At 44.8% G+C, this 22,100-nt stretch overlaps 2 protein-coding genes across 2 annotated transcripts; one reads left to right on the forward strand and one right to left on the reverse strand.

The window, feature by feature from the left end:
* The first annotated feature begins 4,158 nt into the window (after window positions 1–4,158).
* Window positions 4,159–5,756, forward strand: LOC101754727. Its single transcript, XM_014805073.2, has one exon. It carries the CDS (start codon window positions 4,762–4,764, stop codon window positions 5,419–5,421), a length of 660 nt encoding a protein of 219 aa, XP_014660559.1. The 5' UTR covers window positions 4,159–4,761; the 3' UTR covers window positions 5,422–5,756.
* A 586-nt stretch (window positions 5,757–6,342) lies between these two features.
* On the reverse strand, window positions 6,343–18,147 carry LOC101755135 (isoleucine--tRNA ligase, cytoplasmic). Its single transcript, XM_004965689.3, has 27 exons — window positions 17,435–18,147; window positions 16,754–16,819; window positions 16,533–16,676; window positions 16,162–16,358; window positions 15,461–15,623; window positions 14,752–14,865; window positions 14,437–14,534; window positions 13,964–14,042; window positions 12,963–13,121; window positions 12,699–12,788; window positions 11,983–12,116; window positions 10,930–11,089; window positions 10,739–10,822; window positions 10,372–10,584; window positions 10,148–10,273; window positions 9,553–9,690; window positions 9,358–9,461; window positions 8,949–9,012; window positions 8,674–8,762; window positions 8,461–8,602; window positions 8,099–8,162; window positions 7,949–8,016; window positions 7,667–7,789; window positions 7,528–7,593; window positions 7,034–7,136; window positions 6,825–6,916; window positions 6,343–6,734 (listed from the first exon to the last, which is right to left on the reverse strand). Exons 1-27 carry the CDS (start codon window positions 17,966–17,968, stop codon window positions 6,633–6,635), a joined length of 3,516 nt encoding a protein of 1,171 aa, XP_004965746.1. The 5' UTR covers window positions 17,969–18,147; the 3' UTR covers window positions 6,343–6,632.
* Between the last annotated feature and the right edge of the window lie 3,953 nt (window positions 18,148–22,100).

Raw genomic sequence — 22,100 nt, forward strand, 5'->3', positions numbered from 1 at the left:
TTATGTACATGGTTGTGGCATAAGTGGTAACCTTACTTGCAATTGCACCATATCATTGCATCATATTGCATTGCACATCATTCGTGGATGTCGCTACTTGCTAGCCGTGACCGTACCAATACAGCATCGTACGTTGCCCGAGGAGGGGTACAATGCAGCTTCATACCTTGATGGGTACGGAGGCATTGGACATGGCATTTTCATTGCATTTGCACTCATTGTGGTATATATATTTGAGTATTATGCATCGACATGGAAGTGGATATGAGGTCTTGATCATCTGAAGTAAATAAGCGGTCATGATTTATTCATTTTTTCATATGAGGATGACTTTCACAATGATTCGGTTTATCTTATTTTATCATGTATCTATGTTTAAATTGATGAATAATGAACTCATAGTTTAAATAACTTGTTAAAGCAGTTTGCTTGCTGAGATTTATTCTCACATCCATTTTATCTTTCCAGGTGCTTGAGTGAATATTTTGCTTGAAGGGATGGGATTAGCTGCACGCCTTCACATGTTTGCCACCTTCTATTTATAATAATGATGATACATTTGTCTTGCTGTAATGAACATAGAGTAGATCTTGTGGTGACCATTTGTGGTTTCTTAATAATGAGTGTGGTTGACCTTTGTTAATTGTTATCTTGTTAAGTTGTTCATTAAATGCTGGTGTGTGATTTACTTTTGTATATCATTTATATTGTTGCTTCCACGTTTTACTCTGTTTACGGGATTATGCTGCCGAATTTTTTACTCCAACATGTGGGAAGTATGTTAGTGACATCTTGCATCTTTGTAGCGCCTGCGGTGTTACAACCTTGCCCTGTACTCTCACCGCCTTCACAAGGAACAGCTAGCTACCGGTGATTTGTAAGTTTTTTAGATGGGATGGCCGGTTTTTCCTAGGCTGGACTGTTGCCTTTTCTTTCTTTTTTTTCCCCTGTAGACTGGGATTGTTAAGTGTCGTCTGTCAAGGGAAACTTGCTTCCATAGAAATGTAACTTGGGTTGGGTTTAGTGTTGCGTGAATTCCATGGATGTGTTTGCAGCAGCCGAACGAAAGGCTGACGATTCCCGACACAGTTTCGTGCCTGTAATGTCGAGCCAAGTGAATTTGGCGTTGGACCGATGGCCCGAGCCGCATTGGCATGTACACGCTGCCGGAGTTTCGATGAAACCTCAGGCCAAGCAAGCGCTCGTCCGCACGAGCCCTCCACGCATGGCGACCGGCCGGCGGGAGCTCGGACGACGGCGCGTGGCAGTCGGTCATGACGTAGCTCGGGCGCTATACGTGGACGCCGCCGCCCAGCCGGCGACGAGCTAGGCCTGCTAGTAGGCCGGGTTGAAGTGGGTATTTCGGGGTGGGTTTTTGCACGGGTTTCTGTGGATGGGTGGTAATGGGTTCCAGACGCTAGCGGGTCAGGGTGGGTTGGGTATACTGAAAGTACGGGTCGGAGAGGGTTGGAACCGGTCCTACCTCGCACGATAGGGGTGCCGCGTGAATCCCGCAGAAAGGCGGCGCCGCCACCGCTGGCCGTTGCTTCTCTTGAGCGCGGGCATGGGTGCCGCCGTCGCGCCGGAGCTCTCGTCATCCGGGACCTTTCTCTTGCGCGCGGGCGGCGCCGCCGCCGACATTTCGGCGGAGTCCTCGTCACCCGCCGCCTTCTCCTTGCGCTGCTGGCCATCAGTGGCAGCAGTTCCCCACACATCGCATCCTCATCCTCCTGAGCCCCGCCGCGGGATCCTTCCACGCCTTCAAGCACCTCTTCCAGACCGGCGAGGTCCCGTACCACCCCGCTGGCCCCGTCCCCGCACGTGCCCGTCGAGGCGGTCGTGGTCGTCGCCTGCGCCATGGAGGGGCACCGCTGAAGGAAAGAGGGGGCTGTCCCCGCGCCCGTCGGCCGCTACCGCCCCTTCCTTGCGCTCGTGCTCATCGGGCAGGAGGGGCGCTGTCGAAGGAGAAGAGGGGCTGTCCTCACACCCGCCGGCCGCCGCCACCCCTTCCCTGCTGCTCCTGCTTGCCGGTCAGGGCGGCCCGTCCCCGCGGGCGCCGCCGCTGCCCCTTCCCTACCGCTCCTGCTCGTCGGCCGGGGCGGCCCGTCCCTATGGCCGCCGCCGCTGCCCCTCCCCTGCACCCGTGCTCGCCGACCGTGGTGCGCACCTGTCCTGTTGCAGCAACCCATGGCAAAACCCACCATCAGTGGGGCGGGTTGGGGAGGGTTGATTAATTAGGTTTTTGGGTGGGGGCAGGTCTGCTTAATTATCTCAGGTGTTGCGGGTAGGGGTGGGTGAGGGGCGGGTAGAGCCCCCCATCAGCCGGCCTACGACGAGCAGGCCGGGCGCTGGCGCGGCAACTCTGACGTTTCGTTATATTGCATCAGGAGCTGACTGGTTTTGTTGCTTTGGTAGCTGTGGCCCGGGGCGACGCACAGGCAGGTTAACAGGCCTGATCGAATCGGCCATCCACGAACCCACGGAATGGCAAAGGGAAACTAGCGTCCTTTTACGGGCAACGGGCAGTGATGATATATAATGGTACGTGGAAAAAGAAAACTGGCAAGCAAGCAACGTGATGATACGAGGAGTACACAGGATAACTTAAGAAAACGCGCAGAAACCAAGTGCTCCCGGCCGGCACGACGACACCAAGTGCTCCCGGCGCAATGATCCTGCCCGTCCTTTCCCCAACCCCACCGCGCCATCATCTTACCGGCCGCGCGCCGCGGCGAATTACCAGGCGCGGGTGTTCTCAGAGCCGGACGACTTCCCTTCCCTTCCCTTCCCGCCCCGCTTGCAACGAGCCCTCCCAGTCCCAGGCCCCGCTGCTCAGGAAGGATCCAGACTCCAGAGTCGAGGTTTCAAAGCGTCCGTGCGCGAGGCTGACGACGGCGGCGTGGGCGCGTGGTGGCGAGAGATCGCGCGGGCGAGGACGCCGAATTGATGGCACGCGCTTCTGCCGATCCCGCCGTCCGACGCGGGCCGGGCGGGGGGAGCTCTGCTCTGCTCAGTTAACTCTCGTCACGTACCGGCGTTGACACTTGCCTTGGCCGCAGCAACCTGCACAGCCTTTGCCTTTCTACGGCCGGGTTCCATAGCATGCCAATCAATTCCACCGGTGTCGTAACCAAGTTCTTTTCAAATCGTTTTTAAGATGAGCGTAATTTTCCTAGTACACCGGAGGCCCGGCCCTGGAGTTTTCTTCTTCTTTTTTCTACTCCATCCGTTCCAAATTGTAAGTTTTCTAGGTTCATAAATATTATTATGCACCTAGACATATACTAAAACGACTTTAAATTTGGAACGGAGGGAGTATAAAAAAAATAGGGTGGTTGGCGGGTTAAACAGTATGCAAAGATAAAAGTTTTACTTTTTGCAATGCTACCAGCTTTGGTATAGTCAACCCCTACCGCTCTCTAGGGAATACTATGAATGATCCTTTACCACCCTTTTTGGCGCCAAACTGCACATGCCTACGTACAAACTCAAAAGGCGAAGATTCTTTACTTTTTTATTAGCTAGACGGCACTCGTACAAAACAAAAGATCTACAAAGCTCGAATCACCCTAGATTCCAACCACAAGTGAGTAGTGTCCCGGCCTGTTCATCACCACTCCTCACTTGCATGTTAATTTACCCCGCGCCACAATTCACTTTGGCCCATGCCTAATCTTTTTATCACCTTTAAACACACGCGCTCCCCATAACCGGACAAGACCTAAAGGCCCACACACGGAAGTGGCTCCATGGACCCGTCACAGTTTTCCCTCCCCTACATTATCGCACTGCCGGCAAATGCATCTCGCACGATGCCACATCCTTTACGGCCGGCCGTCGGCTTGGCCTCTGCTGAATTTTCTACCGTCGGATTAAAACCGTAACAGTAACAGACACGTAGGCCCCAACCCACATTCTCCCCTGCCACCCATGCCACCGCTTTACTCGAGCCTTCGTGGTGGTCCTCGCATGTATCGAACACAAAACAGCCATCATCATACGTGCCTCAAAGCATCTCAAGTGATCTTTGCATTGCCTCCCAAAAGGAAATCTCAAGTGGATTAGATTACATTACATGGGTCTTTCTCGTGGAAAAGTACCATAAAACCCCAATGCAACGACCCGAGTGTTGAGCAACTCAACAACTTCAGAGTAGTCTATGCTGAAAAGGAAAGCCATCCATCCATCCATCATCTGCTGCAGCCCCCACTTTTGCAGGGGCATGTGAGCGGCCACAGCCAGCGGTTGCACCGCGATCTGCGTCAGATCAGCCTGACAGGCTTTATCTCCATCTTAATTAGCTTTTGCTGGTGTAATCTAATCTCCCTTTGCTATCCACTTTGGATTAAGAGATTGCACACGACACAGTACGCTGTGAGTGTGTACACTGGTGAGGTTCTTGTTCATGTGGTGTTGGATCTTGTGTACCCGTGCGCAGAATCCAAGCCATATGTGTCGCCAGATTTATTTGCTGCTACGCCACCACACGCATTGGTTGGTGTCGTAGCAATACGTCCCCGAATTTACTACTGTAGCTGCTGGCTGCTGCTACAGAGAAGCCGCAGTGACTGACTGGTGCTGCTGGTGGTGGTAATCCTTGTGCCCGGAGGGGCCGGGGCGGGCAAGGCATGTGAGCTGACCCGTGCAGCTGCGAGCTGCGAGCTCCTACCAGTTCGGCCAGTGTCCCGGCCGGCCTGTCCCTTTCTATAAAGCCTCTCACGAGCAGTTGCGGTGAGCAGTGAGGATTGAGAGGGAGCTGCCATGGACTGGTACGCGTGGCTGTCGAGGACGGGGCTGGCGCCGTCGCTGACGCACGAGTACGGGCGGCTCTTCAGCCGGAACGAGCTGGAGCCCGGCGACGCGGCGCACTTCGACCACGACCTGCTCAAGAGCATGGGCATCGCCGTCGCCAAGCACCGGCTCGAGATCCTCAAGCTGGCGAAGAAGCAGGCGGAGGCGGAGGGCGGCGGCGAGGGTGCCTCGTCGGGGGCGGCGGCGAGGCTCGCGCGCAGGGCCACGAGGTGCCTGGCCCGCTGCGTGCGCCGGCTGGCCGGCGAAGGCGGAGGAGGAAGCGGCAGGAGGAGGAGGGGCGCGTCGTCGGTCACCGTCGTGCCCAGGATCTGCAGCGGCGACGACGCCGTCCGCGTCGGCGCCGTGCAGCGGAAGAGCGCCACCAAGAAGATGGTGCTCATGATCACCGACGGCGCCGGCGGAGCAGGAGACGGACTCGCCATCGCCAGGGGCTGCGGCGCCGCGCGGCTGTCGGCGTCCTCCCAGAAGGCGAGCTTGATGTTCCATGACTGCTACCACAACGACGATGAGGAGGAGGAGGGCGAAGGGGACGACGAGGAGGAGGACGGCGGCGCCGGCGACGACGACATCAAGTGGGACTCCATGTTTCAGGACCTCAAGCCCACGTGACGGTCAAGTTGCATTGTCTTGTTTCCTCCCCGAGCTTCAGCTGCTGCTTCTGTTGTTTGGTGTCTTCGCGTGAGTTCGTCGTCATGGTTTAGTTGTGGCGTGAGAGAATTTTAACAACTCTCTTGGTGGTGTTTGTTCTCGTTCAGAAGAGAAGAACATGGGAAGATGTGTTTTTCTCGCAATGTTCAGCGAATAATTTCGAAATGTGTAGTTTCCGCAGTTTTGTAGTGTCAAGTTGTAGCAAGAATGAAGGCCAATCGAGCCCTGCACGCGGTGTCCCTCTTTGCAATAAGTCAATAGGCAGGGTGAATGAAAGTACGGAAGAACATTGCTGATGGCCTGATGCATGACGAACTCGGATCTTTCCTCGCCTGGGTCAGAAACCGCATCATGGATTCACAATGATGAATGCCTGACCAACGCAAGGCAATGTTTACACCTGTCAAATTTTGGAGTTCTCCTGACCAAATTATACAGAGTTAGATAAACGTGCAGCACTAGACTATGACCAAACAAAACAGGGCACATTATAAATTGCCAACATAGCGCAAACATCATCCATATTCTAAACAGAATAAGCAACGAGCACGCGACATCGTTATAGCTATTGCTGCGTTATAATGATTTCTTTCTACTTAAAGGCAGTGCTACTCTTTTCATCATCGTAGGATAAAAGCTCTAAACGTCGCAATAGTTACGCAGTTGTTGGTCGGCTGGTGGCTGAATGCTCTCGTGCCCGATAGTCCATGGACAAACCGCCAGACAACCAATGTCTGAATTGCAAGATCCTTATCAGCGTAAATAGAAAGGGCAGTCATTATCAGACTGTCGAGCATTACAGCAATGGAAAAAAAAACAAGTTTTGAGATAGGAAGTCGCCACAATTCGGAACGAAGACCTGAACTCCACAATGACTTGCAGTAACATCAATCAGTGGCCACAAGCCACGCGAGTAACTACGAGATGCCAGCAAACAGAGACGCGCCTAGCTATCACATAAAGATAACTCATAGACTGCTCTCTGTAACCCGGGGAGCCAATGCAAATTTTGCTATAGCATACATACATACATCTCCCATTCATCTTTAACAAGCGATGAATGTGAAAACATGACTTCGGTGAGGTGCATAAATGGAACTGAGCTGTTTAAAATAATTGCTGTAAAACAAAAGGGCCAATCACTCAAAATTGGGATGCTGCAAACAAAAAAATCAGGATCGACTAGCTAGATAGAAATCGCCTGCACTGAGGAAAACGTGCTTTCCTAGCTGTAGAGTGATTGGTGGGTAACCTTCAATGCAGTCGACCGTAATCTGGAAGAATGGAGACAAAACTATAAGAACTGAGAATACCTTCATTCCTCCTGGAGGAAATATTCGTGGTTGACTGTAATGACTGCTTACCATGCCCTTTCCAGCTTGAAACTGGTTTTTCAATCTGGAAAGAGACCTTGATGAAAGATATACTCTCAACGCCTCCACATGGTCATTGTTGACTGTTTCAGAGCGCATGCATACATTGCTCAGCAGAGTATCCACATGATCGTATGGTATCAAAACTGAAATGACAAGTATCTGCATGGGAAGTTTGCAATTCTGTCTGAAAGATTTACCTGAGGCATGAGCAAGATCTGGTGAAAGAACAGGGCAGGACCTTGCAATGCATATGACAAATGACATGTCATGTACATCATGCGACTCCTCACCAAGTACTACCTGCAAACATCGCCATTTTGAATTTTGTCAAAAATCAGGTTATTAAACATTAGTTTGATAAACTCTAATTACGCCAATGTAAACCTAAATGACAGGCTCAAACTATATGCTATCGGCTGCTAGTTTTGTCCTTCAAATAGCTGCTCAAACTTGCGAACCAAGCCAAGCAAAAGAAAAATTGATAAGAAATCTAAATCTTAAAGATCGGTTGCTATGGAACCCAAAAACACAATCAGAGTACAGATATGAGATATCTCCCAAATGCATTATACTATTAAACTACAAAAAATATATTGGTGAAGCCACCAGGGATGTAAATTAGTTGAGTAGGATGCATTACTAGAGTTGAATTTGAAGATGCAACAAAGAGGGGTTGAAGATCCAAACTTACCACATCTGTTGGTGCCATTTCCTTTGGAACAAGTGGCGAACCAAGTGCGTCTCTGATATACTGATCCTGTAAAGAATAAACCAGTTTTCCTGAGAAAGGTGTTCCGAAAACAAGGATCCTTTAGAACAAACAATTTTACCTGTGACTTCAAAATCTGTTCCAGTGTATTTTTGTCATTGCCTGAAGATTTATAATACACGTCAACCGGATCAGAAGGTTCGAGCTGAGCAGTCTTCCGTAACTTTTGGATCCTGTTCACAACCTGGACAGAGATGCTTGTGTTAACCATACATTAAACTACAACTTTAGCTATAAGCAACCAAGTTCCTGGAGAAAGTTAGATGGTTTCTCTTTTTTCATTTGTGTAACTGAAGTTTGAGAAACAATGTGCCAAGACACAAATAAAGAACACGTCATCTACCTCTCGAGCAACTCCAGCTTCAAACAATGATTGATCTGCTCGTAGATCTAAAATGACTAAAACGTCACCTACAAAAAAAAACAAGATAACAATGTTACCAAAAAAAGATTAGCCAAGCTAATATGACAAAGTAGCAAATTCATGACAAACCATCGCCTGCAGCATCAATCTCCTTCTCTGACACATTTTCAGGACGCTTGAATTGTCGGACAACCTAAAGAAGAAAATACAAATGTTAATTCTGTAAAACAAAGATGCTACAGACTGCTCCTGAGGCTGTGGGTAGAAAACTCCCAACAAAAAAAAAACAAATAGTTTCATCATAAAAGTTGAACTATTTGCTCAATGAAGATATGTTCTACAGCATCCAAGCGCTGTGAAGTTAGTTATGATTATGCATAAACTTGAGGAGATGAACTGCTAAACTAAGACACATCAGCCAGTTATATCCAAAGTGATTGTTGGCAATTGTTGCGCCATCAAACAAGAAACGCATGTACATGGAATATTACCTTAATATCGTCCAGCTTCAAGCAATGACCAAAGAATGTAACCTCCCCACTTTCCTCAAAGGCTAAGATCTGTTCCTGTGTCATCTTCTTCACCTCATTTGATACCTTGCCCATGTCTTTTCCAAGTCTTTTGCCTAGCACACTTTGAAAACACCACAAGCACTGAGCAGTAGATACAAATGGGAAATAATTGGTGCGCTGAACTAATCATACCTGAAATTAGGTTCAGCCCGCAGAGAAGCATACATCAATGGATCATTACATGGAGTGACAGTCTTAACATTGATTTCTTCCATGACATACTACATGGTACAAAGTAGATGTCGTCAGCATTCAACACAGAAGAAGCAAATGTAGAAAACTAAGTAACAAGAAAATTGAATAACGATGAACGCATCTGGTTGGTGACAGCAAAACAGTTGTATAATTCCAGAATTGGAAACAATTAACAAACTCATTGCTGATAGGTTTCAGTATGATAAACAAACCTCTTTTAGTTTCCCAGTGATGTCTTCAAGAAATTCATTGTCTGGATGCACAACCACCATCTCCCTGAAACTCAAATCAGTTACCATATGACAAAGTCGAATGCTACTAAATGCATTCTGCATTTTTTTTCCCATTTTTAAAATGCCATTAAAGTAAATTTTGTATAAAACTCGGACTGTATTTCCATCTGACTTCAGCAGCTTCAACCATCTTGATATTCATACACATATATTCTTCTTCTAGTTTCATGTACAGGAGTGAAAAACACAACCCAAATTGTATCAATGTTACAACAACTACTACTACCCTCAGATTTCATTGATTTCAAAATAACTGTAATCTTCCAAAATGATGTGCACCATTATAGAAAATATATAAATGCATGATTTTAAGGGTGCCTGGACATACTTGAGTGGTGTTTTGAGAGCTTTGTTATGCCGCTCACGAATATTGCGTGCAAGATCAATTATGGTCATCATCCTACTTACGCTTTGCTCAACACGCTCATCTCTCTGATAATTCAGCAAAATCAGTTGCACATTAAGTCATAAGTCAATCTGATAAATTAAGACAAAATAGAACACTTAGATGAAGAACAGTTACCTCTCCGGTTGTGGAGGGGAACTTGCAGAAATGAATGCTCTCCTCGGATTTATCTGACACTTTCCGCAGATTTTGATAAAGAACTTCAGTAAAGAACGGTGTAAATGGAGCCATCGCCACACAAGTTGTAACAAGAGCCTACATTTTTGTAAGTTGTGTCTTAAACTGGATAAAGAAGCACAAAAAAATAATTCTGCGTGAAAGGGGACTTTGAATATATAAAAAAATACAGAAATAACAAAATGGGGTGATATTTGGTGCCACCAGACATGACTACTTTGGAAGCTCAGACTAACTTCTAATCACAGTGAAGCAAAGTAGCAACAGAATCATCACAGTGCCACCCTAGCTACATAAGCAATGGAAGGGGGCAAAAAGCTACATAAAAATGACTCATCAGCATCGTGGAAAAAACAATATAAATCTTGATACAGTCATAGATGGGCGGAACAGATGATATTGGCACCTTAAGAGTAAGTGATGTATGAGCTAGCTTCAAAATACTTATTTTCAGTAATCCATAGACAATTTGCAGCAGCATTGACCAAAGAAAGCTGAAAACTGTGCACTACTTCACATCATCGTAAGTACTTACATGGTACAGCGTTGAAAGAGAAATTCTGCAGTCTCCTTCTCCAGTACGTCCCTTCAACCGTTTGCGATTCAATCGCACATATATGTTAGTAAGGTTGTCGATGTATTTTACCAAATAAGGCACAACCTGAAGGGGCATGAAAGATAACAAATTAGATCAATCAGTCATAACACAACAGATCTTAAAAGGGAACAAATATCCAGAAAAACAGTTAAGCATTCAACCGTGTAAAGACGATATGCATCCATCTCCTGTCGAACAAAGCTGACTAGACTTTCAGTTGCAGAGTTTATCCAGTGATCTAACACATTGGATGACTTAAGAAGTGACGCTTGGTCAATTGGAGAAAATACAGCAAGACCCTCAACTTCAAGTCTCTTTGCATTTTGAACAAAGAATCTGTAAGCGTTATACCATGGGAGGAAGACATCTTTCACCTGAAAAATTTAAAGCATGTCAAATTGGGGGTCATGTTCTTTTCCTAAAGGTAGCAATTAACAATTGCTAATTAATATCATGTGATCTATATGCAGACCAGTAGCCTGAACAAACAACATTAAGGGAGCACAGAGCTTTCAAGAATCAACTTACGACACCATAAACACCACTACGTTTGAATCGCAGAGACTCTGCCCGTACAACTGGCGAGTTTATCAAATATAGTCGCAAAGCATCCTGAAAGAAAAGAAATTCCATCTTAATTACTGAGGGCAACACAGAGTCGATATGCATATGTATCTACCGAAAACAGCATTGACTTGTTCAAAGCAAGCATTACATACCGCTCCATACTCATCAATGAGATCTGTGGGTGAAGGGTAATTCTTTTTACTCTTGCTCATTTTCTTACCATCCTCAGCCAAGACAAGACCATTGCATATAAGATTCTTAAATGCAGGCTTCCCAAACAGTGCTGTTGAGAGTACCATCAGAGTATAGAACCTGCAGTATAAGCCACATCATAAAGGTGAAATTCATCCACTATTATTGAGTATGGCATGACGGCTTGAAGCACAGTGACAGTCACAATTACAGGCTTTTCGGTTTCCGCACCATACCATATACATCCTAGACCCAAAATATTAAGGATTCTCATTAACCATGGGAGGAACTAATATAGGATAAAGAAAACGAAAATATTAAGAACTAGATAAGATTCAAAAGTAAGATTACTCAACTTTGTAAGGACATAAAAGTATAAAAACAAAAGTATGAAGTGGGAGAATTTAGGTGCCTCTTAGTGCATGTTATCAGCAAACAGCAATTTCATGTCCACTAGTTACCTATGAACATTAGTCCCTACTATTCCCATTTAACTCTACTCTCATTCGATATATTCTGTCATCTGTACATTTTTGTAAGTAGGCAAGTTTATATGAAAACATAAGAAAATAGAGGGTGTGACTTTAAAGAAATGAAATATGTTCGCTTCTTTTGAGTAAAAACATCCACCACATTCTCTTCACCAAGATTTTGAAAAATAATGGTGATGATATGTTTATTACTGGATGAATATGAAAGTAGAGAAATGGAGAGAGGTCACCCAAGCACAAACATCACTTAGTAAACTAATCATGTCTTCTGCACAAGCAAAGAAGCAAAGCCCGAGGCCCAGGGGAGCAAAGTGTAAGGAAGCACGTGGCTTCAAACAGATAGATAGGTCTTCATATGTGTCCCACAAATTGAACGGATATGCCACAAGAAAAAACACATATCGCATATGATCATGAAACATCACAAAAGGCCATAATTGAACAAACAGAAGGAAATGCACCCTCCAATCATTACTAACAAATGAAACATAACTTCATATTATTCTGAAGAGAGTAACTAACCATCCGCGTGTTTGATCTAAACCCTCTGCAACAAAATTGCCAGGAAAATTCTTTTCAAATAGTTCCTTATTCTCAAATGGATAATGAATGTAGGCATATGGCATTGACCCACTCTCGAACCAGCAGTCGAAAACCTGGGTAAACAACCACAATTGCTTAGTGAAAACCATTTCAAAACTGAATAAAACACTAATATGTTCAAGCATTCACATCCATGGCATTGAGAAGCCATAAAATGGATAACTCTGATAAAAGCAGAAATAGATGCAGCATAAATTTAATACAATTTCAGCCATCTATTGAAATGCAAACTTCAAAGAAAGCTTGCAGAGTACCAACCACATCAGCAAAACCAACATAACAACTGATGCTAAAGCAATTCTAAGCAACAATACGAGAAGGCATGACCACACGAGAGTTTCTCACCTAGACACTTAATTCAAAAACTTGATTGGTACGTATTAATTAAATATTTAAAACAAGTTGTTTGTTTGCTTGAGATCAGAATTGCTACATTCAATCATATTAGAGATTACTAGGAGCGAACATTTTGCACTTGAATCGTTGCAGGTCTATTATGCCAACGTCTCATTTACTGGTATATTCAGTCTAAATATTGTACTGCCTTTAAGAAAAATGTACTGAACATCAGCATAAATTAAGGTGTACAGCACATGTAAACAAGAATCCCTAGATAAGGGCCTAAAGGAACTTACATCATCAACACGTTTGAGCACCCCAAACTCAGGTCCTCTCTTAGAGGGAATTGTAATATCATCAACATAGTGTCGGTGAAGATCAGTGACCTGATGGTATTTTAGAAAGACTAAACAAAGGTTACTTATTATTTTCCACAAGAAATGTCTCAGAAAAAAAGAATCAGGAATAACAAGTTCACCACTGTTTCAAATATTCAATATACAGTAAGATCAGAAGAATATACATCAAATTAATTGAATCAATATTAGATAGATGTTAACCTTGACTCCAGATAATTTTTCTAGTTTCTCGATGGAATCCATAACAACAATTTCTTCACCATCCTGACTCATCCACAGTGGAAGTGGAGTGCCCCAGAATCTACTTCTGCTTACAGCCCAATCACGAGCTCCTTCAAGCCAGTTGTGAAATCTTTTTTCCTGCGTGAATTCATTGTTAACGAATAAATTAAGTTAAAAAAACAGAAACCTTTTTGCATCATACTTCGTGAATATGTTGGTATTAACCATAAGCTCTCCAAAAAGTCTTATGGCAATAAATAAGACTCTCCAAACAGTCGTATGTATTGAAAACAATGAAAAAGGAAGCAGTGTTAGAAACATGGGATGGAAACAGAACTGAGAAGGCAAAACAATGTGCACATTGGTGGCACATCTAAACAATATGCAGCTACGAGCAGATCAAGCACATATGCAAATGATTATGAAGCACACTATTCCAACACAGTTCAAGGAAACCACTAAATATGCCCAAAAACTAATCACATGTCAGACAACTTCATCATTGGGAATAAGAATGCTGGACCTTTCTATTACAAAAATATTTCATGATATATAATCCGTTCCATTTAACATGATATAATGTTATAGATCTTGCTACTTAAAGTGTTGCATGATCATGTCAATGTCCTAATAGACTTATATTTCCAATCAGAGGAAGTATTTTATTTGGCTGCCATACACCTACTTGGCGTGGTTCAGCACTCATGCCAACCACAGGTGCTTCAATAAGCACATTTCAGATAACTTCAAGGTCTGAAAAAAGAAGCCTACTGACCCAGTGTAATGGGTGTATTAAGAGTTATTAATGCCCTACCCTAATTATTGTGTGCCTTAAATACATGTCTCCATGCAATAAACTTCCATAACCACAATACTCAAAGCTCAGATTAAGAACTACGAGGGGCGCCTCCACATGGGATTTCTCTCAACAAGGTTTCTTCCAGGTGGCACTGTGTCAAGAGCAGAAAGGTGTAAAATACCTTAACATAGTCAGGCACCCAGTAGGTCTCCTTGTTACATTCCAGCAACTGGTCCTTAATCTTCTCGACCTTGACAAACCTACAGAACAGCTACTTCAGGATACAAGTAATGCAGCAGGAAAACTAATGGAAGAAAAGGGCAGATGAGCTGAAGTAACATACAACCAGCCAACAATAAAAAAGTTGTTTAGTCCCAAGCAAGTTGAAGTAGGCTAGAGATGAATCTCATATGTAGTACTAGGGATAAAGGAAACAAAACAAATCAGGAGGGCTTATTTATGTATCTGGCTCACTATAGCATGATAAAAAAAATCCATAAAGTGATTGTTCCATATGGTAAGAGGAGGTATTGGACAGGATTGACACAATATCTAAACAAGGACCCATTTGTACTAACTTAAATCAAGCTGAATGACAAAATCATCAATTGTCAGCATAGGGACAAAATATATATGCACTGTGTAGAAGGTTACCAGCTTGGAACAGCCCGATAAATAAGAGGAGTACCCGAGCGCCAACAAAATGGATAAGAGTGCTCAATGCTCCCTTTACTAACAAGTCTTCCTTTATCCTGTTCATGTTGTTTATCACTTTTCAGAGTGCAATCCTCAAGAAAATAGAAATAATGGGTGATAAACATTATAAACTTGACACATTGTAGTGTCTTATCAAACCAGTGTATGAAATCTGTATATAATAGTTACAGGAATGCTGGTTGGGCAACAAGAATCAAAGGTTATTTAAAGACTAGAGATATGACCCCATAGAAAACTGAAACAGCAACTTGCCTTAACAGCACTGATGATATCCTTGTCAGCTTCTTTGACATATCGCCCTTTAAACTCAGATATTTTTTCAATGAAGCACCCATCATCATCAACAGCAACAACAAGTCCAGCAGTCTGCATGAATAAGAGCACAAAATCAGATATCACCATCGCACACCATCACCAGAGATGAGGCATCGATCAATGAAGCAGCATGGTAAAGTGTACCCGTTGAAAATTAACAACATTGTGGCAAAAAGGAAAATGAATCAAAGTCTCAGACTAGCCAAACTGTTTAAGATAATAGAAAAATACTGAACTGAGCTCTAGCTCTATATCAAATGCGCGTAGTAAGTACTTTCACTGATCTAAAAGTCTTTATAAAAATGAAAAGAAAAATTTAGAGAGAGGTATTAGAAAAACTGAGTGTTGAAGCATTTAGCATTTTATGTTGTATCTTTAGAGTTGCAGCATGCTGATGGATGCACTCCAAGTGTCAATTAAGGGCGACGGCATTGTGCCACCGTGTCCTTTTCTCCAAAACTGTCCTGCTGTCAGATCATCAGTAGTTTGATAGTATTCATTTTAATTAAAATAGATAAGGTTATTGCTCTGCGTTTCTGGAAAGAAGTTAGCTGCTCTAGTAATATTCTCGTTTGTATCAGCGCTGGATACCTTGCAGCTATTAGTTAGCCTGAATATTCATGAATTAAAGAAGAATAAATCCAACCTCAAATATGCCAGCAGCAAGGCAAACACGATGATCATCTTCACCAAAAGCAGGAGCACAATGGACAACACCAGTTCCACTATCATCAGTGACATAGTTATCCGCAATCACTCTAAAGGCAGTCTCTCGAAGTTCCAAGAAAAAATCAAATAGAGGAGTATATCTGCAATCAGAGAAAAAGGCAACGAGAACAAGAACAAAACAAAGCTCAATATTTTGTACATTTCATGAATTCGAGATTCTCAGACAATATTCAGCAATAATCAAGAATGGGTATTGCTTCGTATGAATAACGTCTACCACTTATAAAAGTTCAGTAGACTTAGTGGAACCGTTGTTGAGCAACCTAGCTACCGGTGCAAGATATCCAAATGCAACAATTTTGTAGAATTACATTTGGCGTTCAGATCCCAAGCTATATAGACTACTTAGCTCATGGCAGTAAGGTCTTACAAAGAGTGTCAGTGGTTAAATAAAAGGATAACAGGAAGCTGAGCTAAGGAAGAGCTCTATATTCAAGCCACACCTCGAGTAAATAGCATAAGAAATTCCAGTTCACAAGCTCTACCAAACACTTAAAAAGTGCAGGCAAGTGAAGATGCATGTAATATAAAACGCATGAACACTATGTTGTGGATATCAGATCATAAGGAAACAAGACCAACTACGAGATTGGTCAAAATTCGAAAGAAAGAACTCACTTTAAGCCAACCAAGGATGACCCTGGAATCTTTGCCAATAGCTCATATGATTCCTTATCTAAACCATCCTGAACAGCTTCAGCATTGCTTCCCTTTGAAGGTGCTTGCTTCTTTCCTGAAGCTTTGGCCTTAACTGGCAACTGCCCAAGCCTAGATTCCGCAATAACATATACGGCTCCATTTGACTTGTCCTTAACCTGTTTGTACACAGTAAGCATCCTCAAACAACAGTTTACAGGTAGAGAAGTGCATGAATAATAAAGTTCTCTCGTGACGACCAACCTGGGGTGGCCTGTAGACATGGAACAGAATAGGAGGACAGCATACAAAAATGAAAAGAAAAAAGGGTCCAGAAGCAGAAAAGTACCAACCTTTACATATGTGAGATTGGCATTGACACATAATGCAAGGTTACTCGGAAGTGTCCAGGGTGTTGTAGTCCATGCAACAAGAGCCGCATTGTCCGCATCACCGACAATAGGGAAGGATACCATTACTGCTGGGTCAGGTACAGTCTATGATACAATTTAAAAATCAGTTACTGTAAATTGCAATAACAAAATTAGCTAGTGCAAGGAAGGCAATAACTAACCCTGTAGTCCAGTGCTGCCTCAAAGTTAGACAGTGCAGTTTTGCAGCCTGTGCTGTAAGGCATCACCTGGAGAAAGAACAAAAGTTCAGGAGGTTTTAAGGGACTCCTTGCATTACAAAGAACAAAAACATAACTCCGATCCATTTTGTCATGTTAGATAGGAGCTTATTACCAGATTACATGTATGTTTCTAGTTCTTCTATTTCAAGATGGATCAAAAGGCAACTTGTACAGAGATTTCAATATTTGTTGTACATTAGCGGTAACTACAACGCACAGATTACCCTAGAATCGACACATAATTCCTGTGATGACAACCACAGCACACCCCTAAAAGACATGCGTGCGGTCACAGATGCCAGATCAACATATTAGAAACAAAGCATTCCCTTACAGAAGCAATATATATAAAGCAGGGTCAAAAAGTAGTATACTCCATGTAATGATATGTACTTCTCACATTGAGATACTGCAAAATTGCAAAATACTGACAATTGCACATATAACCAACACATAGCAATTTTACACCCAAAATAAGATGAATAGTTAGTGGCAAAGTTGAAAACACCATCAGGACCAATTCACTGAATCCTGACTTGTCAAACTAAATTCATTGAGTCCTAAGCTTGTCGAGCTTCATAAAAACTAACTAAGAACTATACACGAGGTTAGAAAAGCGACCTTGAAGCCCCTGTAGACGAGGTCCTTCTCCCAGAGCTGCGCAAACACCCACCATACGCTCTCCATGAAGCTGAGATCCATGGTCTTGTAGTCGTTCTTGAAGTCAATCCACCTCCCCGTGCGCGTGACGACGGCCTCCCACTCGGAGACGTACTTGGTGACGATGCTGCGGCACGTCTCGTTGTACTTGCCGATGCCGAGGTCGAACACCTGCTGCCGGTTGGTGATGCCGAGTGCCTTGTCGATCTCGAATTCTACGGGGAGGCCGTGGCAATCCCATCCGAACCGCCGCGAGACGTGCCGCCCCCGCATCGACTGGTGGCGGGTGACCACGTCCTTGATGGTGCCGGCGAGTATGTGGCCGTAGTGGGGCAGGCCCGTGGCAAAGGGGGGGCCGTCGTAGAAGACGAACTCCTCGCCTCCCTCCGTGCGGCGGAGCTGCTCGTGGAAGGCGTCGAGCCCCGCCCACAGCTTGAGCACCCCCTCCTCCTGCGCCGGGAAGGAGAAGTCCTTCCCCTCGCACACGTCCTCCATGGCCTCCTCTCCGGCGGTAGCGGCCGCGCCGAAGGGGGCTGGGATTTCGAGCGAGGCGGCGGCGAGGGCCGCGAATGGGGCTAGGGTTTCGGGCGGCGGCGGCGAAGGGAAGGGTGGTAGTGGGATTTGCTTGGGAGGGGAAGACGAGGGTTTAGAGCTGGAGCTCACGTGCTGCGGGCGTGCATTCCTTCCCTTGCCGGATTGGGTCCGAAGGAAATTTCCACCTCGACCCCTCAAGACTTCCTAATTTATATGCAGTACTAGCAGTAGCAGGCAAGTAAACCATTTTTATTTTCGCTGGTAGAGTAGTGCTCAAGTAAAACCTTTTCTTTTCATGGGTGCAAGTAATATTAGGGGGTGTTTGGGAGGAGAGGCTAAAATTTAGCCCTGTCACATCGGATGTTCGGATACTAATTAGGAGGACTAAACATAAGCTAATTACAAAACTAACTGCAGAACCCCTAGGCTAAATCGCAAGATGAATCTATTAAGCCTAATTAATCCATCATTAGCGAATGGTTACTGTAGCACCACATTGTCAAATCATGGACTAATTAGGCTTAATAGATTCGTCTCGCGATTTAGCCTAGGGGTTGTGCAATTAGTTTTGTAATTAGTCTATGTTTAATACTCCTAATTAGTGTCTAAACATCCGATGTGACAGGGGCTAAAATTTAGCCCATGCCTCCCAAACACCCCCTTAGTCAAATAATCCTTTTAGCTTAGTACAACTATAGCCTATGTGATCCCAATGTCGGCATGCAACATGCCAAAAACTGATATTTTAAATTTGCAGGCCATTTTGACTCTCGTGAATGGACAATTCACATATGAATTTTGATTCAATGGTGTTGACTGCAAAATATATTTGAGTGGCAAACCATGAAATCAGAAGAACCATCTAGACATAAAATACGCATGCACCACGTAGGGACTATAATGGATGAGGTAAGGTAAAAGTGTAGTAAAAAATATGTACATGACGTACCGCTAAATTTTACTGCCGTATCTTTACCCATCGGATGAAGCTATAGACCCACACTCAAGGACGGAAGGACGGATCTCAAACCTAGTTCGTTTGGCTTGTATTAAAATTTATTTAAATCTATTTCGTTTAGCTCTAGTTTCTAAGAAACTTATATGATATAATTTGCTTGAACCCCTTTTTATCAATCCTGCCTCCATCCCTGCCCACACCGTCATCTGTGGGTGGAGATTTGCATCCACATCCATAATGCTTTTGTCATCTCTACATTCAAAGATATCGGTAACAAATACTTAAGTATATGGTATATTTTTGCATTCCATGATTGGACGATCATATATAAAATTTATTCAATTGTGTTATTCAAAATTCTATTTGGATGATAAACTTTGAAACCACTGGATCTAGTGAATTAGGAACAGAGGGCATCGGAGTCCATATAGAAAGACGGCATGAGCTAGCTAGTCATAATGAAACACCTGAAGATGGCGAGCAATAACATGAACGCACAAATGCGTCTGCGTCTGGAGCGTGTCTCAGCACACATCGCGATATGTGAAAAGCAAGATTTCAAAGGCAACGCATGTAACGCAAAACGCAACTGGCTCCCCACGATGCGTGGCTGCAGAGCGTTGTTCCAAGCAGAACCTACATTTAATCAACAAGGTCCGCCGCAAAATTTATAGCAATCTTCACTAAAACATGGTCAAATTAAGTTAATAATTTGCATTGATCCTTGTCTTGCTTTTGCATCCACGTCATTTTGCTGATGATGAAGTTGAAAACACAAAAAATACTTTGGATAACTTAAGCAGTAAACTCGTACATCTAAGGAATCTCTAAGCGGATTCATTTGCATTGTAACATGGGCTATTCACTTTGATCATTTTATTTTGGTATATGGGTCAAATAGAATACACCTTACAATTTGAAACTAAGGGAACAGTAAGTAAGGCAAATTGCCGATAAACTGGCATAATCTATAAATAAAAAAGAAGAAAATGAGCGATTGACTAGCTACTGATCGAAGTTGAATGGGCGTCCGGCCATATATGCTTCATACTGCCTGTTCAGGCGCTTGATAAGGTTGTCAAGCGCGGCTCCGCGCGCAAGCTTGAGGCCGTAGTACTGCAGCTTGTTGGCGTAGGCTGGGTCCTCGATCTTCTCCATCGTCACGTCCGGCTTGTGCTCGTCATGCTCGTACGCTCTCTTCCTCGACCCCGCCACGTGTGGTTTCTTCGTCTCCTCCATCGTCTCGTGGTCTACCTCTGGTCTCTTCGTCGTCCCCGCGGCCGCCGAGCTATTTGTTAGCAGCTGCGCAGCCACCGTTCATCGCGGTCTCCGATCCCGGCGGCGCGGAACTGTTCCAATCTCCTGCTACCCTGACTATATGTCAGTGTCTCAACAATTGCCAAAGAGCATGTATTGCAATGGCTCCCCGTAGCACGATGTTTTAATTTATAGCCCTAGCCGCTGTACGTGGAGTCATCAAACTCGACCTAGGCTCAGGATTTTCGATCGATGGATGGGCCGGAATCCTTGTCCAACTCTTTCGGGCCAACCGGATCGGAGACGTACTTGGTGACGATGCTGCGGCACGTCTCGTTGTACTTACCGATGCCGAGGTCGAACACCTGCTGCCGGTTGGTGATGCCGAGTGCCTTGTCGATCTCGAATTCGACGGGGAGGCCGTTGTTGGCTTCGCCCAGGAACTCTCTATCTCTCTCGCTCTCAATAACTCAACTCGAGCATGAACTCAGAGCAACAATGGTGACGAACACCGCGGCCGTGAACCGGCTTGTATCTTGGCGACCTTTATTCGCTGGATTTGGCAAAACAATATAGAGGAGCTCAGGGGCTATATGTCTACGGACTTACCAGGAGATAACCTCCACGTCCGGCCTTCCCGCATCCACCTCCTCGACCTTCCTGCTCGCTAACAGACTAACAAACTCAATCTATCCAACACCGGCCGCGCAACAAACTTGCATGCACCCTGCCCCTGTACCTAGGACTCAAACAACGACCCAATTAACCAGTGCTGCAGCTAATTAACCTGCATGCACGCGCGCTCGTGCCGCACCACTACGCTGGCACCCGCGCACAGACTCGACCACATGCATGGACACACCAATAGTGTGGTTTATTCCTAACAGCTGTGGCAATCCCATCCGAACCGCCGCGAGACATGCCGCCCCCACATCGACTGGTGGCGGGTGACCACGTCCTTGATGGTGCCGGCGAGTATGTGGCCGTAGTGGGGCAGGACCGTGGTGAAGGGGGGCCCGTCGTAGAAGATGAACTCCTCGCCGCCCTCCGTGCAGCGGAGCTGCTCGTGGAAGGCGTCGAGTTACGCCCACAGCTTGAGGACGCCCCCTCTTGCGCCGGGAAGGAGAAGTCCTTCCCCTCGCACACGTCCTCCATGGCCTCCTCTCCGGCAGTCGCGACGTCGGCGCGGCGCTCTAGGGGCCGGGGCTGGGGTTCGAGCGAGGGCGGCGAATGGGGCTACTGGGCTAGGGTTTTGTCCTTTTCGGAGCTACCCGCAGGCGAGTAAACTTTTTTTTTTTTGCAATGCACGTAGGGTAAGTAATTTTTTTTCTTTTGACCCGTGACCGTGAGTAGCCAATTCACAAATGGATTTTGATTCAACCGTGTTGATTATTGAAAAAAAAATTGGATGATGAACTATGAAATCATAGAGTACAACCATCCGAGGACATCAAAACATGCAAGGACATTAGCAGCAACTACTTCTAATTTGCAGTCCTTTTGGAATCCCATGAGTGGCCAATTCATACATATATGAAATTTGGTTCAGCTATACTATTCAAAAAAATCTATTAGGATGATTATCTGTGAAATCACTGGATCTAGTTAGCGAATAGGATAGCTCACAACAACAGTAACCTGAATGCACCAATGCAAGCGTCGCCGGAAACAATTGCGTTCCCTGATTTCACCAAAAAACAAGAGACCACAAATATTTGATCGATAAGGGTCACAGCAAGAACAAAATCAGTAGCTCCATACAGATGTTCACTAAAATATGGTCAGGTTAAGTTGATTTTGCATTGAATCTCTGCGTTCCATCCATAATTTCATTTTTACTCATGAAATCGAAACCTAATAAAATCTCTATTCCTGCAA

This window comes from Setaria italica, chromosome IV (genome assembly GCF_000263155.2).
Source record: "Setaria italica strain Yugu1 chromosome IV, Setaria_italica_v2.0, whole genome shotgun sequence".
Taxonomy (NCBI): Eukaryota; Viridiplantae; Streptophyta; class Magnoliopsida; order Poales; family Poaceae; genus Setaria; species Setaria italica.